Source organism: Ovis canadensis, chromosome 2 (genome assembly GCF_042477335.2).
Source record: "Ovis canadensis isolate MfBH-ARS-UI-01 breed Bighorn chromosome 2, ARS-UI_OviCan_v2, whole genome shotgun sequence".
Lineage (NCBI taxonomy): Eukaryota > Metazoa > Chordata > Mammalia > Artiodactyla > Bovidae > Ovis > Ovis canadensis.
In genome coordinates this window covers 44,023,583-44,049,455 of record NC_091246.1, presented here as the reverse complement: position 1 = coordinate 44,049,455, position 25,873 = coordinate 44,023,583, and the positions used below count along the sequence as shown (strand labels likewise).

Below are 25,873 nucleotides of genomic sequence, written 5' to 3'. Positions count from 1 at the left end.
CGGTGTGGTTCTAGACCCGCAGCATCCACCTCACCTGGGCACCTGTTTAGAAATGCTAGTTTTCTGGATTCCCCCCTTAGGAAACGGTGGAGGTGGGGCCTAGCGCTTGTTATTTTAATAAGCTCTCCAGGTGCTTCTGAGGCGCCAAGGGGAGGAAAGAGTGGAAGAACGGGATGGGGGCTGATTAGACCCCTCCCGTGGCCCCTTCCCAGGCTTCATAACGACCCGCTGTGGGCGGCCGGGCCCTCAGGTGAAGCCGCGATAAGGCCGGAGTAAGGAAGCCCGAGAGGGAAGCGATCCGAGGAGGAGCCGATGAAGTGAGCGGAGTTAGGGACGGTGAGGTGGAGGAGAGGCTGCGAGAGGGCTGAGTCCCAGGGTAGGGTGGACCTGAGGCCGGGCACCGAGCCGCCTTCCCCGCGGGTGCCGGGCGCTGCACCTCGGGGCGCTGGGAGGGCCAGCGGGGCAACCCTTCCGCTCGGGGCGCTCCGCGCGGGGTCTCCAGCCGGGGGATTGTAATGGGCCTTTCCTCGGCAGCTGCTCGGCCCCCGCCCGCATCATGAATCGCAGTGCCATCAGTAGCACCTCCGAAAAGGAGACCCTAAGCCTGCTCTGGGGTGAGTGAGGCCCCAGGGTGTCCTCGGAGCAGCGGGTGTCCTGGCGGCAGGGAACGTCTCTGGGGGAAGAGAGAGGGCTGGAGGGAGAGAGAGGACGCCTCTCTGGAGCCCTCCCTCCGCCCTCTGTCTCCCTGTCCCTTCGCAGGCTGTGAGCTAAACCAGGAGAGGCCGACTTGGACCTTCAAACCCCAAAAGGTGGGGAAGCAGGACTGTGCGCTGTTGCTGAGTACGGTGGGTGCCGCTCTTCCGAGGAGCGGGGACGGGGCGGGGGGGGGCGGGGGGGGCGGGGGGGGGGGGGGCGGGGGGGGCGGGGGGGGGGGGGGGGGGCGGGGGGGGCGGGGGGGGCAGGGAGGAACTTGGCCAGACACGCAGGAGCAGGCGGCATTGCCTGGTCCCCACACCTGGAGCCAGGCTTCCCTCCTCCGCCCTCGCCCTGGGGGTGAGGACGCTCCCTGTCCCTTTTTCCACCCCCCTCAGATTTCCCTGGGTGAGAAAGCCAAAGAAGAGGTGAACGTCGTGGAGATCCTGCCCTCGGCAAGCCAGGAGGACAAGAAGAGGAGGCCCCTCACCCTGGCCTCGCTTCGGGCCTCGGTCCTCCCCATGGTGAGCTTCCCTGAGGGCCTAGGAAACCCTGGCTCCAGCCCGCGGAGGCCCTGCTCAGGCCTCAGCCCTTGTGTGCAGATGGACACAAAGGTGGTATACAGGCTCCTACAGACGTGCAGCTGGTGCCCCAGAGAAATATTTTTTGTTTAGTCGCTAAATCATGTCCCACTCTGTGACCCCATGGACTGTATGTAGCCCACCAGGTTCCTCTGTCCACAGGAATTCCCAGGCAAGAATACTGGAGTGGGTTGCCATTTCCTTCTTCAGGGCATCTTCCCAACCCAGGGATCAAACTTGGGTCTCCTGCATTGGCAGGCGAATTCTATACCAATGAGCCACCTGGAAAGCCCTAGAGAGGCGTATAGCCCAGCACTAAAAGCCTGGACCCGGGAGCAGGGAGCCAGGTTTCCATCCTAGTCCACTGCATTTTGTGGGGGAGAGGGGAGCGGTGCTCATTGAGCCCTAACCACTGGACAGCCAGGAAACTCTAGTCCACTCTTCGCTAGTTGTGTGACTTTGGGCAAGTTAAATAACTTTTCTTCAAATCCCATTTTTCAACTGTTTACTGCTGGTGACCGTATACTGTTGGTAATTTACACACTGCTTGTGTATCCAGAAATCCTCACTTCTAGTCATTTGAGTTTTCTGTGTAGATCTTTGTGAATAATGGCAGTTTTTGTATTTGTCTTTTTTAATCCAGTACATGGGCTAGGACCTCCAGTATAATAGTGGGTAAAATGATAATGGTAGATATCCTTGTTTCATTCCTTTAAAAAAGGAATGCTTCTCACATTTCTCCATTCAGTATCAAGTATGTGGTAGATACCCTTTGTCAGGTTAAGAAAGTCTCTGTCTAATCCTACTCTATTTTGAAAAATTGACGTTTCTTCTTTTTAATCATGATTGGTTATTGAAAGTGTTTCTATTCATATGATCACGGGCACTCTCTCCTTTAATCTGTTAATGTGGTAAATTATAGTAATAGAATAATATTAAACCAACTTTGCCTTCCTGAGAAACATTACTGATTGTATTATAAACTTCTAGATTTGCTGTGTTAATAAGACACTTTTTTAAAACTTACATACTCATAAGTGAGCTTGGCGTGTAATAAATTATCTTATTTGGATATCAAAGCGTATTAGCCTTATGAACCGAGGCATAAAGTGTTCCCTTCTTCTCTGTGGACAACAGTGATTTGAAGACCAGGATTATCTGCCCTTAAAGATCTGGGAGGTTGATGTGTAAAACTGCCCTTAAACCTATTTTTTTCCTCTATCAACAAGATCTCCCTAGATCTATCCATTCCCATAGTTTTTCAGACCACCTATACAAATGAAGACTTGGAAATTTATCCTGTAAACTCAGTCTCTCTTGTGCTCCAGATATTCTGTCCAACTCAATACGTTAACAGTTATCTAATAGTTATCCCTGGTGGGTCAGCCGGTAAAGAATCTGCCTGCAATGCAGGAGACCCGGGTTCAATTCCTGAGTCAGGAAGATCCCCTAGAGAAGGAAATAGCCACCCACTCCACTGTTCTTGCCTGGGAAAATCCCATGGATAGAGGAGCCTAGTGGGCTACAGTCCATGGGGTCGCAAAGAGCTCGGCACAACTGAGCAACTAACACTTCAACAGATATTACAAACTTAACCTACTAAATCCAAATTCTTAATTTTTATGTATGACCTCTTCCCCCATCCCCAAATCTGATATCCTCCCAGTAAATAGTTATTTAGAAAACCTTCGAGTAGCCATAGCTAGGACTTCAGAAACTATATTGAATAAAAGTGATGAGAGTGGACATCCTTGTCTTGTTCCTGATCTTGGAGGAAATGCTTCCAGCTTTTCTCCATTGAGTATGATGCTAGCTGTAGGTTCAGAAATGGTATTTTTAATTTTTATTTTATTATTGTTCAGTACTAGCATATAGTTATATAGGTGGCTTTTGTACTAACTGACCTTGCTAAATTTGCATATTAGTCCTAACAGCTCTTTATTAATGCCACCGAATTTGCTATGTTCTTATTCATGTCATCTGTGAATAAAAGCAGTTTAACATCTTCATTTTTTAATCTCTATACCTGGCATTTCTTTTTCTTGTCTTATTTCACTGACTAGGACAGCAAGTACAATGATGAATAAAAGTGGTAAGAGCAGGACTATCCTTGCCTTTTTCCAGAGGGCAAGTATTCAGTATTTTACCATTCAGACAGATAAAAGATTTTTGTAGATACGCTATGTTAGGTTTAACAGTTGTATCAGTCTTTTTCAAGAACCAGATCTTGGCTTCATCAGTCTTTCTCTATTGTTTATCCACTTTTGTATTTAATCTATCTGTTGTTAATTTCTTTCTTCTGCTTATTTTTGTTTTAATTTCATCTTTTTCTAGTTTCTTACAGCATAATCTTATATTATTCATTATGAATCTTATATTATTTTTTAGACCTTTTTTGGATATAAGCATTTCATGTTATGATTTCCTTCTGAACATCTTTCTGGCTTCATCCTTCCAATTTTGCTAAGAATATTCATTTTAATTTAGTTCAAATTATTTTCTAGTTTTATTCTTCACTCCCTGTGGTACTTAGAAGTATGTTTGCTTTTTAATTTCCAAATAATTAGAGATTTTCCATTATTCATTCTTTACTTGATTTCTATTTTAATTTGACTGTGGTATGAAAATATACATTATTCGATTTCCATCTAAATAGGGTTGTGACTTATTTTATGGCCCCTAATATATTGTCTTGGTGAATATTTTATTTATACTTGAAGAACATGTGTTCTCCTGTGGTTGGGTATATTGCGATGTAAATGTTGATTATTTCATGTTGGTTGATTTTGTGTGAGCCTTCTAATCCTTACTCATTTTCTGTCCACTTGCTCTCTTAGTCACTGAAAGAGGAATATTGAAAACTTCAACCATCATTGTATCTTTTCTCTATTTCTCTTATTGATTATCAGTTTTGCTCCATGTATTTTGAAGCTCTTTTGTTAGGTACATCCTAATAAATTCTGTGTTTCTAAGATTATTAAATCCTTTTGGTTAATTGATCCATTTATCATTATGAAATGTTCCCTTTTTCCCTGACAAACATTTTGAGGTCTATTTAGTCTGATTAATATAGTCAGTCTAGCTCTCTTTGTATTAGTGTTTGTGTATTTTTCCTATTCTTTTATTTTGTTATTTTACTGAAACCTCTGCATCTGTATGTATAAATTTGATTTCTTTTCTATAACACATAATTGAGTTTTACCTTTTGTTTTTTTATACTTTGATCATCTGACTTTTAGAGCATTTGCAAACTTTTGAGCATTATTTCTTCGAATATTTTTTTTCTGTTCCATCTCCTCTCTCATCTCTACTGAGGAGTCCAATTATCAATACCTGCCCCACACTTCATTTCACTTTGTCTTAAAGTATTTTTCCTGTGTATTTCATTTTGGATAGTCTTTATTTATTCAATGTCATTTTTCTTTTCATTTGCCATTAATCTCATTAGTGTATTTTCATCTAGTTAGATGATAAATCCACAGATCTAAGAAATTCTATGAACCTCAGTGTGTCTTATAATCAAATTGTTCCAAATCAGTGATAAGGAGAAAATCTTAAAAGCAGCCAGAGTTAAAAAAGGCATCTCACGCAGGGGAATGAAGACAAGGATGTGAGTAGATATCTCCAAGTAATGCAAGCTAGAGGACAATGGGAAAATTTTTTCAACTGTTTCATCTTGAATATATCTGTTATTATATTCCTCTTTTTAAAACTCTTATTAGTGCTTATCATCTTTCCTTTTTTCCCTTCGTTTCGATCACTGGGTATCAGCCTTTCTTTTGTTTTCAAAGAACAAGGTTTTGATTTTGTTGATGTTTTCTATTGCTTCCTTATTTTCTATTTTATTAATTTCTCTGGTTACCTGATTTTTGGTTTGCTTTGTTCCTTTTTCTTACTACCTGAGTTAGCTATTTAGTCCATTCATGTTCTAGCTTATTTTTTCCAAGTACATTTTGTTTATTTATTTTGAATATTGTAAATTTCCCTCTGAAGATTTTTTAACTGCATCGTTTAATTTGTGTTTTGTTATATTTTCACTATTTTATTTTAAATGTTTTCTGATTTCCATTATGATTCTTTTTTGTTTTGTTGGGTTTTTTCGTTTGTTTTGCCCATGCCTCAAAACTTTCAGGATCTTAGTTCTCTGACCAGAGATCAAACCCACGCCCCCTGCAGTGGAAGCGTGGAGTCTTAACCGCTGGACTGCCAGGGAATTCCCCCCAGTTACAATTTCTTATTTGACGCATGAGTTACTTCGAATTTTTAATTCCCAAAGATATGTATATATATACATTCTGTGGTATTTGAAACTTGATTTGTGGCTTACTACAAGGTAGTATTATAGGATTATATGTATGTCCATTAAATCAAGCTTATATAGTCAAACCTATATATATTTTTTCTCCCTAATCTGTTGATTACCAAAAGAACTGTGTTAAAACTTCCTACTGTGATTGTAAAGTTTCAGTAGATTCTTCTCATAATTTTGTTTATTATGCTTATTCTTTAATTGAAAAAAATTGTTAGATAATTATAGATTCACATGCATTTATAAGAAAAGATACTGGGAGATCCCTGTATAGTTTGCCTAGTTTTCTCCAGTGGTAACATTTTACAAAACTGTACTATATCAAAGCCAAGATATTGATGTTGATACAACGCATGGGTATTGTTCTGTACTACTTTATCACCTAAGTTTCTTTTTTAAATTTTATCTGTTATTTTGGCTGCACTGGGTCTTTGTTGCTGCACGGGCTCTTCTCCAGTTGCAGTGAGTGGGGGTTACTCTCTAGTAGTGGTGCACCGGCTTCTCATTGCAGTGGCTTCTCTTGTTGCAGAGAAGCCTAGGGTGCACAGGCTTTACCCTAGGTAGGTCAGTTCTTGGGCTGTAGAGCACAGGTTCAATAGTTGTGGCCCAGAGGCTTAGTTGCTCTGCAGCATGTGGGATCTTCCTGGACCAGGGATCGAACCTGTGTCTCCTGCATTGTCAGGAAGGACTCTTTACCACTAAGTCACCAGGGAAGCCCTCACCTAAGTTTTATATCCACTATCGTAGCCAAGATACAGATATCATAGCCAAGTTTCAACAGCCCAGAGATCCCGCATGTTTTCCCTTTGTAACCACTCACCTGTCTCCTGTTTTCCTCACCCACCCACCCTCCCTCAAATCCTGGCAACCACCAGTCTGTCCCCCATTTCTAAAATATGGTCATTGAAATATAATCAGATATACGTAACTTCTTAGGAACTGGGTTGGGTACCCCCCCATCCCCACCGCTCAGCATATTCCCTGGAGATTCATTCAAGTTGTGTGTGTGTTTTTTATTGCTGACTGGTATTCCATGGCACAGAAGTACCACAGCTCAACCAGTCATCTGTGGAAAAACTAGTCTGATTCCAGTTTGGGGCTCTTAAAAATAAAGCTTCTATGAATGTTTGTATATAGGTTCTTGTATAAGCCTAAGTTTCAATTTTTCCTGGGATAAATGTCCAGGAGTGCAATTGCTGGATCATATAGGGTGGGTGCACATTTAGTTTCTTAAAACTGCCTAATTGTTTTATAAAGTGACTGTACCATTTTGCATTCCTACCAGCAATGCATGAGTGGCTGAGTTTCTCTGCATCCTAACTGACATTCTTGTTGTCACTAGCTCTTATTTTAACCATCCCAATATGTGAGCTTCCCAGGTGGCACTAGTGGTAAAGAACCTGCCTGCCAGTGCAGGAGACATGAGAGACATGGGTTCAGATCCCGGGGTTGGAAAGATCCCCAGGAGAAGGGCATGGCAACTCACTCCAGTATTCTTGCCTGGAGAATCTCATGGATGGAAGAGCTTGGTAGGCTACAGTCCATAAGTTTGCACAGAGTCAGATACAACTGAAGCGACTTAGCATGCAATATGTATGTAATTATGTCTCACTGTGGTTTTAATTTGCATCTCCCTGATGGCTAATGACGTTGAACATCTTTTCATGCAGTTTTTGCCATCTGTATGTTCAGTTAAATGGTCATGTCTTTTGTTCACTTTCTAATTGCATTGTTACTGTTGAGTTTTGCTAATTCTTTACATACTGTAGACCCTAATCATTTGTCAAATACATGGCTTGCAAATATTTTCTCCCCAAGTTATAGCTCTCTTTTCATCCTCTTCACGTGAACTTTTACAGAACAAAAGTTTTTAATTTTGATAGGGTCCATTGTATTAATTTTTCCTTTTATGACTTTTGATGTTAAGTCTAAGAATGCTTTATCTAGTTTGAGATCATGAAGGTTTTCTATGCTTTTTGTCCAAAAGTCTTACAGTTTTACATTTTACACTTTAGTCCATGATCACGGTCACATATGCCATGAGGTTTAGGTGAAGGTTCATTTCTTTGCCTGTGGACGTTCAATTGCTCCAGCTCCATTTGTCAGAAAAGCTTCCTCCATTTCATTGATTTTGCACTTTTGTCAAAAAGGTTGCAAGTATTTGTGTGGATCTATTTCTAGGTCTTATGTTCTCTTAATCTGTGTCTATCCCTCTAATATCACACTGTCTTGATTACTGTACTATAGTTTAATGAATGTCCAGACTATGTTGATGCATATAATTTACAGGTTTATCTTTCTTGTAAAATTGTTACCTTCCTGTATAATTGTAAATATCTTCCTTATCTAATTCTTTTCTTTATGTGGTGATCTTATTTATTCCTAAAATGCTCATTGAATTAAAGCCTGTATTGTTGTTGTTGTTGCTCAGTTGCTAAATCATGTCCAATTCTGCCACTCCATGGACTACAGCATGTCAGGCTTCCCTATCCTTCACTGTCGTCCTGACTTTGCTCAAACTCACGTCCATTGAGTCAGTGATGTTATCTAATCATCTCATCCTCTGCCACCCCTTCTCCTCTTGTCCTGAATCTTTCCCAGCATCAAGGTCTTTTCCAAAGAGTCGGCTCTTTGCATCAGGTGGTCAGAGTATTGGAGCTTCAGTATCAGTCCTTCCAATCAATAGTCAGTGTTGGTTTCCTTTAGGATTGACTGGTTTAATCTCCATGCTGTGCAAGGGACTCTCAAGAGTCTCCTCCAACACCACAAAGTCTGTATTGTCTGATAATTATTTTGCTTCCCGGGTACCATTAAAACATTGACAATGTGATTCCATTCTTCTGATTTCTGATGTTGCTGTTGAAATCCTCAGTCTGTGTATCATTTCTTTTTTGAAGATGTGTCCTCTCTAGCTGATGTTAAGATCATTTCTTTGCTCTTATCTGTCATTTCACCATGGTATGTTCAGGTGTGGGTTCATTTTTATGTACCCATTCATGGCTGAGGATCTGTCTTGGATTGTTTCTGAAGAACTCTTAGTTGTTATTTCTTGGGACACTGACTCCATCCTCTCCAGTCCCTAACTTTGATTGGATGTACAATGGACCCTCTCATCTGTCCACCATGTTCGAATCTTCATATTTTATTCGTCTCTCTCTCTCTCTGCTGCATACTAGGTAGTTTCTACCCAGCACTTCTCCAGCTTATCAATTCTATCAGCTGGTTCACTCTGCTTTTTAACCATTTGTTCACTTGATTTCAATGCATATTTAAATTTTTATTTAAATTTATTTTTAATTGGAGGATAATTACTTTATAGTATTGTGTTGGTTTCTGCCATACATTAACATGAATCAGCCATAGGCATACTTCTGTCCCCTCCCTCTTGAACTTCCCTCCCACCTCCCTCCCATTCTACCCCTCTAGGTTGTCACGGAGCACCAGATTTGAGCTCCCTGTGCCTGCACTCCATGGGGTCGCTAGGAGTCGGACACAACTGAGCGACTTCACTTTCACTTTTCTCTTTCATGCATTGAGAGTCCCAGGGATGGGGCAGCCTGGTGGGCTGCCGTCTATGGGGTCGCATAGAGTCGACCCGACTGAAACAAGTTAGCAGCAGCGATACAGCAAATTCCCACCGGCCATCTGTTTTGCATATATGGTAATGTAAGTGTCAATGCTGCTCTCTCAACTCGCCCCACCCTCTGCTTCCCCCACTGTGTCCACAGTCTGTTCTCTGTGTCTCCACCGCTGCCCTGCAGTATTTCAGTGCTTATGTTTTTGATGTCTAGGAGCTGCTTTTGGTTCTTTTTCTTTTCATTAATATCTTGTTCTTATGGTTCTGATTCCTATTTTACATTTATATAAATATATTCCTATTTTATATTTATATTGGTTTTCATCAAACTTATTTCATGTTGCTTAGGTTGTTATTCTCCTTTCTCAGATTCATGACTGTACTAGGCTGCGCCCTTCTGTTTCCCTCTGGTACTTCCAGCAGTGTTGTTCCTTGTGTGTTTTGTAATTTTAGATGGTGAACTCATCTTCTGGTTGGGTTTGGTTCTGTTTTCTGAAAGAATTCTGCATGAAAAGAACTCAGTCTCCTGAAAGACTGCTTTCATTTGCATCTGCTATTTGCCCCAGATATATCACAAGCCTGGGGGTTTTATACAGTTCTCTTAACTTGGCAGTCACCACCAAGTAAATTCAGACTCTGTGTAAGTGACAGGTACAACCGCAGCTCTTAGCTTCTCACAAGAGGCTCTGTTATCTCACATGGGAGTTCTTGCTTCCCTCCTTTGATGGTGGGTCATTCCCGGTTGGATGGGTTGGGGTCCTTCAGTCCACTCTCCTCAATCCATTACTGAGATGTAGCCATTTGAGGGTCCCAGCCTGCATAAGGGGCTGCATTACAGCTCCCCTCTTGAGCCCAAGCCGTTTGTCTCCTGTCCACATGAGTGTCACAGGCCAAGGACATTTTATTCTTTGGGGGGCTGTGCTGGGTCATCTTTGCTGAGTGCAGGCTTTCTCTAGTTGTGGTGAATGGAGGTGGCTGCTCTTTGCCGTGGTGTTCGGGCTTCTCATTGCAGTGGCTTCTCTTGTTGCCACTGGTGGGCTCTAGAGCACAGGATCAGCATGGGGCTTAGTTGCTCTGTGGCATGTGGGATCTTCCTGGACCAGGGATGGAACCAGTGTCCCTTGCATTGCGAGGTGGATTCTTGGCCACTTGACCACCAAGGAAGACATCTTCCCTTCTGCTGCAGCATCAGCCCCTACAAGGGCTGCTCTTTCTGACCACAGGGAGCCTCTTTTCTGTCTTACTGTTCAGGCAAGCAGTAAAAACATCAAATTACATTTTGTCTACCATTTCTAGGTGTTTGTGGCTGCAGAGTTTGTTTTCACTTATCTGCTCCCTGTCTGAAATAGGAACTCTAATTTCTCTAAGCCTCAACGTCCTTCTCTGTAAAGTAATAGCACCTCCTTTGTGGGCTCCTTGTGAAGATTTACATAAGATAGATGAGGTAAAATGCTTAGCATGGGGCCTGGCACATAGTAAGAACTCAAGGAACTTAAGTATCATTATTGTTACTCTAGAAAATTTGCAGGCTTTGGAAAAGTAGAAAGAAAATCAATACAGTACTGTGCTGTGCTTAGTCACTCAGTCGTGTCCGACTCTTTGTGATCCCATGGACTATAACCTGCCAGGCTCCTCTGTCCATGGAATTCTCCAGAATTCTGGTGGGTAGCCATTCCCTTCTCCAGAGGCTTTTCCCACCTGGTCTCCTGCAGGTGGATTCTTTACTGTATGAGCCATCAGGGGAGCCCGTTAAGCAATAGTGAAACTATAACTTTGCATCTGCTTTTCTCATTCCATCAGTGCTTTGGTCAGCTTGGCCACAATCACAAAATACTAGAATAAGTGGTTTAAACAGCAGACATTTCTTTCTCACATCTCTGGAGACTAGAAGTCTGAGACGGGGATGCCCACATGGTTGCTTTTTGATCAGGGACCTCCTCCTGGCTTGCAGGTGGCCACCTTCTTTCTGTGTCCTCACACAGCCTAGGGAGAAAGCAAGCTCTCTGGTCTAGCCTTCTAAGGGCACTAATCTCATGATGAGGGCCCTGCCCTTATGACCTCATCCAACCCTGATTACGTCTCAAAGGCTTCATCCCCAGTTACCATCACATTGAGGGTTAGGGGGCTTCAGTGGGAGAATTAGACAGGATGCAGGACAGTCCATGGCTATAAGATTTCTCTGTTTAACAGCTGCCCCCCAGCTTGGAAGCCCACCTATGATCTTGGCAGGAATGAAATGATCAGATCCATGTTCTTCTCTGACAGAGTCCACCTCAGCAGGGAAGGCCAGGGGGTTGGGAGTGCAGAAGGTTTCAGGGAACCCCTGAAGTGTGTGGTGGAGGGGAGGGAATAAATTGAGTATTTCTGCCTGAGGCAACCCCCCCCACTCCATTCCACCCCCCGCACCCCATCTCAGGTGCCAGGTCTCAGTAGCTCGTCCTGTCTCCCCCTCCTCCCCTCACCCTGCCCCTCTTCCTCCCCCTCCTCTGCCTCTCCTTCCCTCCCCGTGCCCCTCCATCTCCCCCTGCAGGTCGTTCTGGGGTTGGAGTTTTCCCCTCCAGTCACGTTCCAGCTCCGGGCTGGCTCTGGACCTGTGTTCCTCTGTGGCCAGGAACATTACAGTAAGTCCAAGCTTGGACCCTAGTAAGGTCTTCGAGTACAGTGTCCAGCACAGGGACAAGGACGTAAGAGGTCCTCAAACACTTGATAGATTCTTGAATGGTTAGAAAGGGTTGCCAAGGCAACAGAATCACCAGCAGCCTGGACCAAAGGTGTGGGCACGGGTCCTAGCCCCGGTTCTCATTTACCTTCCACCACATCCTCTGTGGACCACGGACCCCTCAGCTGTAACACCAGGGAGGGTGGGGGTATACTTGGTTTCATCTTCCAAGACTAGTTGTAAGGAATGCATGCCATATTCAGCAAAAGCACTGAACATAATTCCTGGTGGCAGCACACATTTAAACATTACCTGCTATGAAGTATTATTGGTCAGTCCCTGAGCTGTGTCTGACTTTTCGTGACCCCATGGACAAAGCCCAGCAGGCTCCTCTGTCCGTGAGATTCTCCAGGCAAGAATACTGGAGTGGGTTGCCATTTCCTTCTCTAGGGATCGTCCCAACCCAGGGAGCAAACTCACCTCTCCTGCATTGGCAGGCAGATTCTTTACCAGTGAGCCACCTGGGAAGTATTGGGTTGGCCAAAAGTTCCTTCAGGTTTTCTGTTTGCTGTTACGGAAAAACCCAAACGAACTTTTTGGCCAACCCAACATGGAGCTGTAGCAGTGCCATGGTCCCCGGCAGATGGCTGTGCTCGTCAGGTCCCTTTAACTGCCTTCTTCTCTGTCCAGCGGTGCTGCTTTCATCAGGGTTCTCTCCTGCTCCAAACCCCAGGCAGGTTCCGCCTCCCTCAGGATCAGGCCTGAGCTCCTTGGCTGTTGTGTCCCCACCTTCCCCCTCCTCCTCTCACATGCTCCTTCCCACATCCCCTCCTGCCGCCAGAGCTGTACCTCACCCTGCCCCCACCCTCAGCCTCACCCACTTGAGCTGCACTTTGTCAGGGAGGCCAGAGAGTGTCTTCGGGAGGCGGGCAGGCAAATGCTTCCCACTCCAAAACTGGGAGATCTGGGAAGGGGAGCTGGGCAGAGGTCCCAGGTCCCAGGGCCCCGAGGCCCTGCCCCATCTCCCATGCCATCGCTGACATTTCAGATGGATCCTGGGAGGAAGTGGAAGAGGAGGAGGATGACCTGGAGGAGGAGGAAGATGATGATGACGACGATGAAGATATGTTCCTGGAGGAGACGCCCATCAAACAAGTGAAAAGGCTGGCACCCCAGAAGCAGACAAGTGCTGGCAAGGTGAGGGAGGGTTGCCCCAGGGCTCCCCAGAAACCTGGGCAGAGGCTCCAGGCACCCCCTGCCAAATGCTCAGCCCGTCTTCTCTGGCCCTGGCCTCGGCCAGACTCCCCCTAATGCTCGTGTTGGTTTCCAGGAAAAAAAGGTGGAAAAAAAAGACGAGGCAGTAAGGTAACTCTTTCCATCTATTAAATTAACCGACAATTAGTATCTCTTTTAACAGAGATACATAGTGCTTGAAGGAGAATGCTACACGTGTCTGCAGGTGTGTGGTACGCGGGGACACAGTGGGCTGCTACTGTCGGTTGGCAGAGCCTTTTTGAAAGGATTAAGCAGTTCTTCTGATTTCACTCCACTTACGGCAGTTCCTAAAGAACCCCATCTGAAATATGGGGGAAATTATTTCCAGGTGGCTCTGCCTGCCAATGCAGGAGATTCAAGTTCGATCCCTGGGTTGGAAAGATCCCCTGGAGAAGGAAATAGCAACCCACTCCAGTATTCTTGCCTGGGAAATCCCACGGACAGAGGAGTCTGAAAGTCTACAGTCTATGGGGTCACAAAGAGTCCAACACAACTTAGCAACTAAACAACATGTGCACTAAGAAACTTATCACTTCATTATTCTAATAATAGTATAAAATGGAAGCATTCTAACATCCATCTGTGTAACAACTGCTTAAACTGTCACGTCTTCTCAATGGAATGCAACATAATGCCCATGAAGAATATAGCAACCTGAAAAGTGTTTATGGAATTCAGAGAACAGGATATTATTTTCATTTTATTTCACATGTTTTCAGAACAAACAAAAGAAAAAGTTCTGAATGGAAAAAAAATGTTAATATTGGTAGGAGGTAAAGAATATTATAGGTAGTATATTCTCATCTCTATTTGCTATATTTTGTGCAAGGTGGTTAACATCTTTTATGATGAGAAAGAAATATTTGTGTCTTATACACAAGTAAAGCAGATAGAAGTTTAAGAGAAAAAAAAATCTTGTTTTGAAAAGAGTCAGGAACTTCCATTGAGGGTCCAATGGTTAAGACCCCATTCTTCCACTGCAGGGAGCACAGGTTTGATCCCTGGTTGGGGAACTGAGATCCTGCATGCTTTGTGCCACAGCCAAAAAATAATTTTTAAAAATAGAGAGTTGGTTCCTGGCAGGTGACAGGTGGAGAAGTGAACCTCTAAATCACAGTGCCTGCTTCCTGTTAGTGTCCAGGGCTCAACTCTGCAGCCTGGGCTCTAGTACGGGGCCTGGGGCTATGGGCATGGAGCTGAGTCTCTCTCTAATCTGTATTCCCGCTCCTTGTCCAACCCCACCCCATTCCAGACACCATCTTAAAGGGAGCCCTGCTGGAAAGTGAGTATTGCTAAGAGGCCGTCCTCCTGGGGAAGTGGGGATGGTCTCTGGGAAGGCGGTAGGATGGGGAGAGGGTGGGACACTGGAGCCTCTCTTCTCTCATATGCCAAATCCACACCCAGACCTAAAAAGCCAGGACGTTAAAGAGAGATGAGGAGCCAGGAGCGCCTGGCTGCAGTGACCAAGGGAGAACCCATGAGACCACCGTGCTGAGTCTGAATGTGATGGACATGATGGGGGGGCAGTGCAAGAGCCTCTCACCCCAACTCTCGGTTGCTGCAGGAAAAGCCCTGACTCACAGTCACAATAAAGTTTGCTTTGCTAGGACCCTGTTTCTGCGGTGTCTCCCTGTCCTAGCCGGCCGCAATGAGCCCACATGTCCAGCAGAGGGAGGCCTTGTGCCAGCACACCAGGGCATGCCTGCGCCAGCCAGCTATGTTCTGCTCTTTACCTTCCTCTCTTTCCCTGGCATCACCCCCATTCCCACCTTTGGGGGGAGGAACCAAGTGTCTCAGCCCCTTCCCTAGCTTTGAGAGAAGGGACTAGAGCTGGTGTGGGTCTTCCTGTATCCACACTCCCTTCTGGCAGGGCCTGGCTGTCCAAGATACACAACTGAGGGGTGATAGCTGCCCACCCCCACACCCCCCCAACCAGGAAGGGGCCAGCCTGCATCTCAAGAGCCCAGCCTAGACCTGCTCTCCCAAGTCTGCATCCTTTTTTGGGGGAGCTCCTCACAGGGCGAAGGTCTGTGTCAGTCTGTACCTTCAAGGGAACCTCCCAAGTGGGGAGACAGGCAGGCTTCCTGAAGCCTTTAGAAGGTCTCTTCCAGAAGGTGGGCAGTGAACACTTTCAACTCCCAGGCTAGCATTCCCTGAGGGCAGCAGCCAGAGCCACAAGAACAGGGCTCAGTAAATTGCTGGCTTGAGGCTAACAGAGGATTGGAAGGGGGGTGAATGACTCATTGCCTGGCTCTGGGCTTCTGCTCCCAGCAGCCTGCAGAGCCACTTTGAGGCCAGGTTCAACCATGGTGACATGCAGGTGGCTGTCCCATTGGGGTCTACTTGTACAACCTCTCTGAGCTTCTCCTTGCCTCTAATCAGCACCCCACTGGCCAGGCTGAAGTGGACCAATGGGGAACTGGCCCTGCCCTCCCTCCCTAGGACCCCCAAGTATGGGTTCCAGGAGGCTGGAGGTCTCTGAACACCTGCATCAGAAAGGCAGGCTTCAGTCTCCCTATTCAGCTTCTCTTGATGCCAGAAAGAGGTAGAGGTGGGCAGGGCTGGCACTTTTTGGGTTCTTTTGGCCGTGCTGGGTGGGTGTTCATTGCTGTACGGACTTTTCCCTGGTTGCAGCCAGTGGAGGCTCCTCTCTAGTTGCCCTGCTCGGGCTTCTCACTGCGGTGGCTTCTCTTGGTGCAGAGCATGGGCCCAAAGGCACGTATGCTTCAGTAGTTGCGGGTCACAGGTCCTAGAGCACAGGCTCAGTAGTTGTGACACATGGGCTTAGCTGCTCTGCCGCACGTGGGATCTTCCCAGACCAGGAATCAAACCCATGTCCCCGGCATTGGCAGGCAGATTCTTATTCACTGTACTGCCAGGGAAGTCCAGGGCTGGCGTTCTTGCTTCTGCTTTCTACACCCCATGAGGCAGATGTGAGTTTTGTCCTGCCTTCTAACAAGGGAGGACACGGCACTGACCTCAGTCACCCAGAGTGACAAGGGACATCAGGTCTGGCTTCAGGTAGGCAGCTGGCACTGACTGTGGCCTCATGCCACCAAGATATGGGGCGGGCAAGACAAATTCCTTCAAGTGGCCCAGGTCTAGTAGAAACAAAGAGCCAACAACGTAATTTCAATGACCGTCGAGCACTGTGGAGGAAGTAGAATAGGCTAATTTCAATGGCGGGGGTAGGCTGTTCAGTTAGATCTGAGAAGGTGCCTCAAAGGAGAGCATGGACAGGAAAGGGATGATGGCTACGTGTGGAGCTGGCAGAAAGACATTCCCAGGAGCAGAGGGTGCAAAGGGCCTGAGGCGGAACAAGCACAGAGATATGGGCAGAAAGAAGGCTGATGTGATTGCGGTGATGGCACTGCTCTGAGTGCCTTCAATGGATTCATGCCTTTAATCCTCATGACTCTGCCCAGAGGAGGGTATTATTAGCCCCATTTCTCAGATGTGGAAAGTGAGGTACAGAGAGGTTAAACAACTTGCCCCAAAGTCACACAGCCAGGATTCAGGCTCAGATAGTCTGGCCCTGTTTTTAACCACCCTGTGGGTGAGAGGGAGACATGAAAGTTGGAGGGCATTGGGAAGTCTCAAACTGAGAGCAGGGGTTAGAGTTGAGTCCGTGTGTGATCTTCTTGCCCAGGACGGGCAGCTCCAGAGCTCAGTTATAGCAAAGCCTATGTTCCCCTCAGGGCCTTCTTCCCTGCTTCAGCCTCAGGCATGCGCCACTGTTGTTCTCCTTTCCTCTGACTCAGCCACAGGCAGTCAACAGCTAGACTGCTGATATTTGATTTCCACGTGCTGGCTGGTGGTGGGGATCAAATAGCAAAGATGGGGGGATCTGCACTGGAGCAGAGGCCTTTGCCCTTCACCCTTCCTCGGCCCAACCTCTTCTGTTTGTCAACAGGAAAGGGGTGGGCTGAGGTCGAGCAGGTGGTGACAAGTGGCAGGCCTGCAGGTGGCCGCCTGTCTGCACAAGCTGGGCTGCTAGAGGCAGGCGTGAGACGTCTCCGCTGGGGGGGGTGTTGAACTTGGCACTAGGGGATGGGATTAACCACCAGGGCCCAGGCTACTTCTCACTCCCCTTAGCACCTCCTGCCACCCCCCATAAATGTTAATGAACTCTACCCTTCTGCCCCCTCCCAGCTCCCTCATATCAGGGGAGAAAGTCAAAGTTTAGGTAGACTGAGGATGGACTACATAAGAGGGTCTCTGCCTCTCTCTCCCTCATTCCTGTAGCTCTTGCAGGAAGTGTCCTTCCTCTTAGCTGATGTGATGGATGGTAGTTTTGACATCGTCGCTTGTGGCCATTTCCTTTTGAAAAATTAGGAAGCTGAGACCAGAGAGGTGAAGGAACTTGCCACAGGTCACACAGCCTGGAAGGACCTGGGCCAGGGAAGGAGGATAAAATTCAGAGGCCGGGTCTGAAACATTCCTCACTTGGGGCCCATCACTAGGGTTCCCACGGGGTAAAGAAGCAAACAGAGTCAGAAACCAGGCCTGCAGGTGCAGAATAGGAAGGGATGAAGAGCACGAACAGGCTACCCAGCAGTGCCCCAGAGTCCCTGGCACCAGCCCCCTGGCTGAGCCCCAAGGCCAAGCTTGACAGCGGGCATCTGTTACCATGGAGACCCAGGCTGGGCTGGGGGCTGGCCAGTTAGAGCAGGCCCTTCCCCCACTGACAGGAACCAGGCTCTCTGGCTCAGAGACCTTGGACCTGGATGGAACTCCTCACACCTGCCTCTCCTCACTGCCTTCCATTCCCCGAGCTTACCCCATCACCCCAGACCCCAAGGTTAAGCCTCTCTGCTCTTACCTGTGAGTCCTAGGGATTGAGGTCAGAAGAAGGTAGCTCTTAATACTCTTCCAGGGAGTAAGAGCAGGTGAGGATGAGGGCATGGCTTCCATAGAGGGAGCCGGCACCAATCAGTGGAGAGTTAGAATCAGGACGTTGCCATGGGAGAGACAGAGTTTAAATGGGGCCCCTAGTAATGGTGCCAATGTGGAAAATGGAAATAACCAGGGGGACCATTGGTACCTTGTCCCAACTGCGCTGCTAACTAGTTGGGAGACCCTCTCTGGACCTCGCTGGCAAATGAGGAGGTGGGACCAGGTGAAGAATCTCCTAAGATCCCTTCCAGTTTTGACATTCTTTCCGATTGCATCCGGGGCTTCCCAGGTGGCACAATTGGTAAACAGCCCGCCTCCCAACGCAGGAGACGTAAGAGACATGGGTTCCATCCCTGGGTGGGTGGGAGGAGAATATGGCAACCCTCTCCAGTAATCGTCTCCAGCCTGGAGAATCTTACGGACCGAGGAGTTGGGCAGGCTACAGTCCGTATGGTCGCAAAGAGTTGGGCACGACTGAGGTGACTGAGCATACAAGCAAACATGCTGACTGCTTCCAACTCGGGCACATAGTTACAAAGATCAGGGCCAGGGCCGAGGCTGCACCCCCCAGGCCAGCTCAGGCTCAACTCACCCTTGAGCTCCCAGCGGGGCACCTGGGGTGGAGCTGGGAGTGAGCATGGAGTTGGACCCGGAGGTGTCCCTGCTTGTTGGTGGGTGGGGAGGGGTGGCAGACAACTTTGTGGATTGTTCCAGCTCAGGAAGGTGAGAAGGAGGCCTGAAGGTGAGAGTTTCTCCCTTTGCCTCATCTCTTTAGGTAAATAAATCCCCAGCCAGCACTTCCCCTTCTCTTCCCAAGCTGGGGGCACTGTGACCTCCAGGGAGCCTAGAGCTGAAGTGTGAGCTTCCCTCAGAGATGCCCCCTAAGCACTAGCCCCCTCCCACAGCCACCATCAGCCACCTTCTGCAGGGAAGGAACCCTGGTGTAGAGTCCGTCGCTCATCAGCTTCCAGGACCAGGGATATTGGGTCATGTTGAATGGGTGCTGTGCTGGGCCGGGAGGGTGTGGACACAGTAGAAAGAATGCACAGTGGAGGAGAAAGAGCAGGGACTTTGGAAACCTGACCACATCATTTGCTAGATGGCTATGTGAATGTGTGTTAGTCGCTCAGTCATGTCTGACTCTGAGACCCCATGAACTGTAGCCCATTGAGCTCTTCTATCCACGGGATTTCCCAAGCAAGAATACTGGAGTGAGTTGCCATTTCCTTCTTCAGGGGATCTTCCCAACCCAGGGATTGAACATGGGTATCCTGCAGTGCAGGCAGATTCTTCACCATTTGAGCCACCAGGGACTAGCTGGGTGATCCTGAACAAATGACCTATCGGTGTGCCTCAGTTTTCTCACCTGCAGAATGGGGTGATACTTGGCATGGTACCAGGCAGTGGGACCACTGGGAGGTTGCTGGGCACTTTATCCCAGACAGCTGCTGGGGTACGAGAAGAGGAGGCCCCAGGTTCCTCTCAGCTCCCAGAGGCACTAGAGATGGCTGCTGGCCTGAGGGGAATGCCAAGTGGGGCCCAGAAGATATATCTCTGGCTTCTGCTTAAGCGTGACAATATCACTGGGTCCTCCAACATCCTGAGGCATCACTGTGCCCATCTCTCAGAGGAAACCGCGGAGACCCAGAGGCAAGCGGCTGATGCCTGCTCTCCTCCAGGGGATCCACCCAAAGCCCCAGCTGAGCGGTCTCCCTGCCCCTGGCTCCCACGCTGGAGCACCCCCTATTTGCTGCTAGTCAGGAGAGCCTTAACCCCTCCTTCCTGGTGGTCAGACAGCAGATAGGGGGAGCAAGGGGTGACAGAGGCAGTGGAAGCGCCTAGCCAAGCCCACCTCCTGCCCCCTGGAGGGAGGTTCCTCCTTTTAAGGCTGCTCCTGGTAATTTACACCCAGAGAGCCAGAATCAGCGACCCCAGGCCTGGACTGATTGATACCTGCAGCTCACCCTTGAGGAGGTGGGCCAGGAGGAGGAGAGAAGAGGGACCCTGTTGTTGAGGTCCTTGAGGGTCTGGAACAACACGGGAGCCTGTCTTCCTGATCCAAAGCCCCCAGCAGCTCCATCCTCTGCGCTTGGGTAGCCCTGCCAGAGGCTGGCAGCGCCCCGCCAGTGGCTGCGCTTTGCAGTCTCACTGGCTGGGAAGGTGGACTCCTCACACCTCAGTCTCCCAATTATACCCTCCTCCCCCTCCCCCCTCCGCCCCTCTCTCCTCCTCCCCTCTCTCTCCTCTTCACTGAAAACCTGTGGCTCGAAGAGACCTTGGCTTCTCTGGGACTCTGCCCCTGGGGACTGCCCACATCTGCTCCTGACTTTGGGGGCAGGAGGGCAAACAGCCCCAAGAAATCTCTCCGGCAATGGGAGCCGCCCGCTTGCTGCCCAACCTCACACTGTAAGTGCACTGCTGTAGGACCCCGCTGTCTTGTTGCCATTTCCAGCCTCGGGGGCAGACTTAATGGTCCCGGGACTGCCACAAGGACCGCAGGATGGGCACCTGGTGTGCCCTTTGGCTGGCTGTTCCGGCACCCACAACCAGGTCCACCTTGTCTCCCACACAGGTGCCTGCAGCTGCTGATTCTCTGCTGTCAAACTCAGGTAGGTGGGCATCCCCCCGACCCCCACCTAGCTTTTCCCCATCTCTCTCACCGTACCAATGCGGGGGTGGGGTACAGTCTCCTTTCGGTGGACAGAAGCATATCCTGGCCTCTTCCGTGGTGCAGAAGACTCAGGTTTGTGGGGCTGGGATGGCATGGGGTAGGAGATTTGGGGATTGACAGACGTTTTCATTTCAGCCCAGTTCCCCTGGGGTCTCTTCCGCTCCCTCCATCCCTCCACACTGGGTTCCCCCCAAGGCTAAATGCACAGGGGCAGCCAAGCCTGAGGGATGGAGCCCGGCAGTGGTTGGAAGAGGGCAGAGGTGATGGCTCAGGTGAGGCTTGTATCAATACTTGCAAGTTCCCGAGAAAGGACAGGTTTCCATGCAAAACCACCTGTGTGCACCCCGCACCCCACCCCACTCCCACCAACACAGATATCCTGCCAGTCATAGTCCTGGGGGGCATCTCGTGGGCACTCAGAATGCCCAGCCAGGGCGGGCGACTCCTTACCTATAGGGCAATGAGGTCAAGCCCAGAGGTTTGTATGGGACAAGATTCAAGGGTTTGCTTCTCCACAGCCCCCAACCCCAAGTCAGCCTCCCCCCAGCCTCAGCCCCCCGTGCGAGGCTCGGTCCCTTTTTGTGATTCTCCATAAAAGTGCAGCTATTAAAATGCACTGGTCCAGAACCGCTCTGGGGAGACATCGCTTGGCTTTCCCAGGCCAGAGGCCGGCTTCTCTTCATAGCCAGTGGGGACTTTTTTTGAAGGTAAATGCCTTTTCTCTGAGCGAGGGAAAGGGGCTGCCTTTGAAGCGGTGGGGGGGTGGGAGAGAGAGAGACACCCCCCCTTTTCCTTCCCCCTTTTGCTCTAGCCCCCGTTCCAGGCCTTTTGCTTCACACATCCAGGGAGAGCAAGAAGAAAGCCCCCAGCCCGGCCAGGAGGGGGCTGGGGGTGGGCCCAACCTGTTCAGGAGGGGGAATTAGCACAATGGTGCTGCTGGCCAAGGCGTTTATGGCCTGGCTGAGGCCCCATTCAGGACTCCAGGAAGGTGGCAAAGCTGTCCTTTCCCCCTTGAAGTGCCCCCTCGCCCCCCTTGGTGGGGGGGCCAGCAGGCCGGACCACAGCCATGCTTGAGGAGCCGTCTGACAAGCAGCTGTCTGCGGCAGGGGAAGGGGAGGTCCCCCACAACCCCCACCCCGCAGCGGGAACATGAAAGGGACAGGCCAGGTCCCGCGGGGAGAGCGACTTGTGGGCTGTGGGCTGTGGGGGGGCGTGGGGCTGCTTTTGTGCAGGGTTAGAAGGGGGATGGGGAGAGGAGGGGGTTTGGGAGAGGGGGCCCCCTCTCTGCTCCTGACCTGGAACAGACAGACAGGAGGAGGCTGCCCGCCAAGAGGGGCGGAGGGTCTGAACCTGGGCCAGGAGGCTGGGGCTGGGGACGGCCCGGACCCCCTCCCCCTGGCACGGAGGCAGGTCCCCCACCCCAAATGCTGGCCTTAGGTTTTCTCAGGGCCGTGGAGAAGTGGGATGGGCAGACCCTGCTCCCACGGGATGGGGTTGTGGCAACACTCCCAGGCTGTGGGGAGCTGGGGTCCGCCTTGGGCAGTGACACACACACATGAAGGGTTAACCCTGCGCAGGTTCCGCAGGTTCCGCTGTCAGCCTGGAGCTGCTCCCTCACCTCCCACTTCCTCCAAGCTGATACTTCCTACCCCTCCCTCCAGGAGACACAGGCCCCGTACAGATGCTGGGGCTGGGGGGTCTAGCTCTGTCCAGATGGCTGTGATTGAGCTGGGATCAAGGTGGACTCAGGAACCTGGGGCATGGAAAGGCTGCCCCAGCACAGGCCAGCAGGATCCACGTGGAGAAACATTTTAGAGCTAGAGCTGGAGCTGTCACCAGCAGCTGTGAAATGTCATCCAGGTGTGCACCTTGCCAGAGAGTGAGCAGGCAGGAAGTGGTCTGCTTCTTTCCCATTCAGCGCTGCAGATGGATAAGGAGAGACCATGCACTTGTCCTGGCTTTGTATGGAGCACAATGCATGGTGGCAACAGCCCCTTTCCCCGCTGGGGAAGCAGTGGGAGGCAGCATCACCCCCGACTGGCCATGAGCCTCTGTGGCTCGGGCAGGTGGCCTCCCAGAACAGCCCCTGGGCCCCCGCTGGTAGTACCTCTCCACTTCTTCCACGAGGGAGGCCGCTCAACCCTAGAGCGGGGAGGAATGCTGGATGGGGCAATGGCTTCTCTGAGGGCCCTGAGCACCCAGGGGGAGTGGCAGAGGAGATGGGCGTGAGCTCAGGAGTTCTTGGTTGGCAGTGTAAAGAGGTGTAAAGAAATGCTTCCAGGGGCCCTGCAGGAGCTACAGAGAAGAGTCTCAGTGCCCCCACAGTGGTCCATAGACCAGCTGCTGTGTGTGCACATACATGTGTGAGCGTGCACACATCTATGTGTGTGCATGTGCTAGGCCTGGGCTGTGCAGAGGACTGGGGAGACATCTGGTCACCCTGGCTAACAGAACCAAGCCCCTGGCATTTTGGAGAAGGGACAAGCTCCCATCCTAGAGGCAGAGCAGGGGTCTGTCACTAATCAGCTGTGTGGCCCCATGCCCCTCCTCCCTAGATCACAGAGATCATATAGCACCAGCTTGAAGCTTCCCTCCAGCTCCCAGGGTCACCATTCCAGACCTGAACTGTGTCCCCAAGTGTCCCTCGAGCCTGGGCAGCTACCGGTCCTCTGCTCCAGGGCAGACGAGGAGCCAAGAGATCATGATGACTGGTTCACACACTGGCCTGGGAAGGGCACGGCCAGGTGCCCCCTTCCCCCACCCCCCCTACTTCACAGGGCAAATGACCTGCCCTCACCACACTCACCTCCGCACCCCTCCCCCGGATAGACCTGCGGTGGTGTCACCCAAAGCAAATTGACACTATTTTTCCCTTGGTAACCGCAAAGGGGGAGAATCACCCGTCTCCTAATTTTAACCAGTACGTGAGGGACCAGGGCGCCATGACTGACCAGCTGAGCCGGCGGCAGATCCGTGAGTACCAGCTCTACAGCCGGACCAGCGGCAAGCACGTGCAGGTCACCGGGCGTCGCATCTCCGCCACCGCCGAGGATGGCAACAAGTTTGGTGAGACCCAGCCCTCATGGGAGGCCATCCCCACACCCCTGTCTGGCCTCACATGATCCAAGGGCCTCCCCATGCCCCTCACCCCCACCCCAAACTCAGAGGTCAGGCCCCCCCGCTGCACCCCTGGGCTGGCAGCCCCAATGGACGGAGGTTTCTCCCCCTCCCCACAGCCAAGCTCATAGTGGAGACGGACACATTCGGAAGCCGGGTGCGCATCAAGGGGGCTGAGAGTGAGAAATACATCTGTATGAATAAGAGGGGCAAGCTCATCGGAAAGGTGAGGCCTGGGGGACAGGGAGTAACAAATGAGTCATCTTCCTGGGGTGAGGGCAGGCCGGGTCCTGCAGCATCCCACCACCCTCTGCCGGGCCCCACCCAGAACTGTGACTTCTCTCACCCCACCATTCAGCCTCTCTCTGATCCCTTTAGTACCTGTGGGTCTAAAAGTCCTCTGAGAACACTGGCTGATCCATAAGGATCCTTGGCTCTGGTTTATGGGGTAATTTCTCAGTATAGTGAGGAAGAATTTTAGCACCTACATCACGTGCCAGCCCTCGTGTTGAGGGCTAAGGGCTGATCAGTGTTGAGAAGGCCAGAAGTTCCCCTCTTAACCCCTGCCCAAGGTAAGTGGAGTCCACAGGCTCCAAGTGGCAAAATTCATACTAACCACTTACTAGTGTAACCGCTAGTCACTCTCTCTGCAATGGTGGGTCCAGAGTTGTGCAGGGAGAATTCCACTTCCTTTTGCATCAGCCCATCCTGCATTCTGATTCTGGCTGTTCTCAAATATTTGCTTATTTTTGTCAAGTCTCAGTCTTCTCATCTGTAAAATGGGCATAGTGTCAAGATTATCTATAGAGCCAGATGGGTGGATGCCTGGTTCTCGACATAGTTGGTGTTTTACATACGTTTACCCCTTCTTTCCATCACACTGTTGCCTATCCTCCCTCCGCCCAGCAACACCATTCACCCAGATGGAGGACTGTTCTGCTTAATGAGTGCCCACTGAGTGTGCACTGAACTGCATAGTTACCCTGATCATTACCCCCAGCTGGATAAACCAAGGCTCAGTCTGGCTACATACCTTGCTTGAGGTGTACAACTTAAAGGACAAGGTTGTGTTTAAGTTCAGGTCCGACTTCATCAAAGTTTGTTCCTCCCTCCACCTTTGCCTCTCCATCAAGAGTGCCCACCTCACCAGGCAGACATTCTTGGGCTCCCAGTCTCTGTGGTTCCCTCCCTGGTCCTATAACACAGGCCCATGAGGCAGACACGCCACCCAAGGTGGGCAGACAAACTCCCCTTCTCTCCTTCCTACCCCCCCGGCAGCCCAGCGGGAAGAGCAAAGACTGCGTGTTCACCGAGATTGTGCTGGAGAACAATTACACGGCCTTCCAGAATGCCCGGCACGAGGGCTGGTTCATGGCCTTCACACGGCAGGGCCGGCCCCGTCAGGCCTCCCGCAGCCGCCAGAACCAGCGAGAAGCTCACTTCATCAAGCGCCTCTACCAGGGCCAGCTGCCTTTCCCCAACCACGCCGAGAGGCAGAAACAGTTCGAGTTCGTGGGCTCGGCCCCCACCCGCCGGACCAAGCGCACGCGGAGGCCACAGCCCCTGACGTAGTCGGGACCGGGGACGCCGCCCCTCGCTCTCGGGCTTTCCCGTTCCCCTCCCTTCCTAATCCAAAGACTGGGCTGGGGTGGGGGCCGGGGAGCCAGAGCCCCCAAGGGGGATGCTGAGGACCACCGAGCATCACAGCCGCACAACCCCCACCCCACCCCCGCTGGAAAGGGGCAGGACTGCCACTAACCAGGGCGGCTCCCCGGGGCCCCACGCTGGAGTCTCCCCTGAGGGTGGGGCGGGCCCCCAGGAAGGAAGGTAGAAAAGTCAGTCTCCCTGAACCGAATGGGAAAGTCAGCGGATTCAAGGTTCCTCAAATTCTCCTCCCCATTTCCCTCAGTCTGCCCCCAGCCTCCGAATTCTTCCTGGCCAGACGGTAGGAAGGGACTTTTGTTTTGGTTTCAGAAAAAAAAAAAGAGGGAGAAAAAAAAAAAAGAGCGCTGGCCATTCTTCACATTCCACTACCCAGGCCTGCACCCCCAATCCCTCAACTCCCAGCCCCGGAATAAAACCATTTTCTTGCAAA

At 50.1% G+C, this 25,873-nt stretch overlaps 2 protein-coding genes across 13 annotated transcripts; both read left to right on the top strand.

Annotated features, from left to right (window-relative positions):
- The first annotated feature begins 85 nt into the window (after window positions 1-85).
- On the top strand, window positions 86-14,703 carry NPM2 (nucleophosmin/nucleoplasmin 2). Of its 10 annotated transcripts, none has more exons than XM_069574040.1 (8): window positions 86-317; window positions 535-614; window positions 760-845; window positions 1,092-1,217; window positions 11,691-11,781; window positions 12,868-13,016; window positions 14,347-14,376; window positions 14,499-14,703. In XM_069574040.1, the coding sequence occupies exons 1-7, from the start codon at window positions 313-315 to the stop codon at window positions 14,356-14,358; spliced, it is 549 nt and encodes a 182-aa protein (XP_069430141.1). In that variant the 5' UTR covers window positions 86-312; the 3' UTR covers window positions 14,359-14,376; window positions 14,499-14,703. The 10 variants fall into 10 exon arrangements, with proteins under 10 accessions (XP_069430141.1, XP_069430145.1, XP_070148322.1 ...); XM_069574044.1 differs by having other exon boundaries at window positions 86-336; XM_070292221.1 differs by having other exon boundaries at window positions 129-336; window positions 760-809.
- On the top strand, window positions 12,965-25,873 carry FGF17 (fibroblast growth factor 17). 3 transcript variants are annotated; one of them, XM_069574038.1, is made up of 5 exons: window positions 12,965-13,016; window positions 20,563-20,599; window positions 23,583-23,727; window positions 23,898-24,004; window positions 25,057-25,873. In XM_069574038.1, the coding sequence occupies exons 3-5, from the start codon at window positions 23,604-23,606 to the stop codon at window positions 25,348-25,350; spliced, it is 525 nt and encodes a 174-aa protein (XP_069430139.1). In that variant the 5' UTR covers window positions 12,965-13,016; window positions 20,563-20,599; window positions 23,583-23,603; the 3' UTR covers window positions 25,351-25,873. The 3 variants fall into 3 exon arrangements, with proteins under 3 accessions (XP_069430139.1, XP_069430137.1, XP_069430136.1); XM_069574036.1 differs by lacking the exon at window positions 12,965-13,016 and adding an exon at window positions 19,875-20,396; XM_069574035.1 differs by lacking the exon at window positions 12,965-13,016 and adding an exon at window positions 19,950-20,396 and having other exon boundaries at window positions 23,550-23,727.

Excerpts from the sequence above, each read along its gene's own strand:
- NPM2 (XM_069574039.1), top strand. Across the intron at positions 615-759 it reads GACCCTAAGCCTGCTCTGGG|GCTGTGAGCTAAACCAGGAG; the intron begins GTGAGTGAGGCC and ends GTCCCTTCGCAG. Across the intron at positions 1,218-11,690 it reads GGGCCTCGGTCCTCCCCATG|GTCGTTCTGGGGTTGGAGTT; the intron begins GTGAGCTTCCCT and ends CTCCCCCTGCAG.
- FGF17 (XM_069574035.1), top strand. The coding sequence starts at position 20,362 with ATGGGAGCCGCCCGCTTGCTGCCCAACCTCACACT. Across the intron at positions 20,600-23,549 it reads TTCTCTGCTGTCAAACTCAG|GGGGAGAATCACCCGTCTCC; the intron begins GTAGGTGGGCAT and ends GTAACCGCAAAG. Across the intron at positions 23,728-23,897 it reads CGAGGATGGCAACAAGTTTG|CCAAGCTCATAGTGGAGACG; the intron begins GTGAGACCCAGC and ends CCCTCCCCACAG.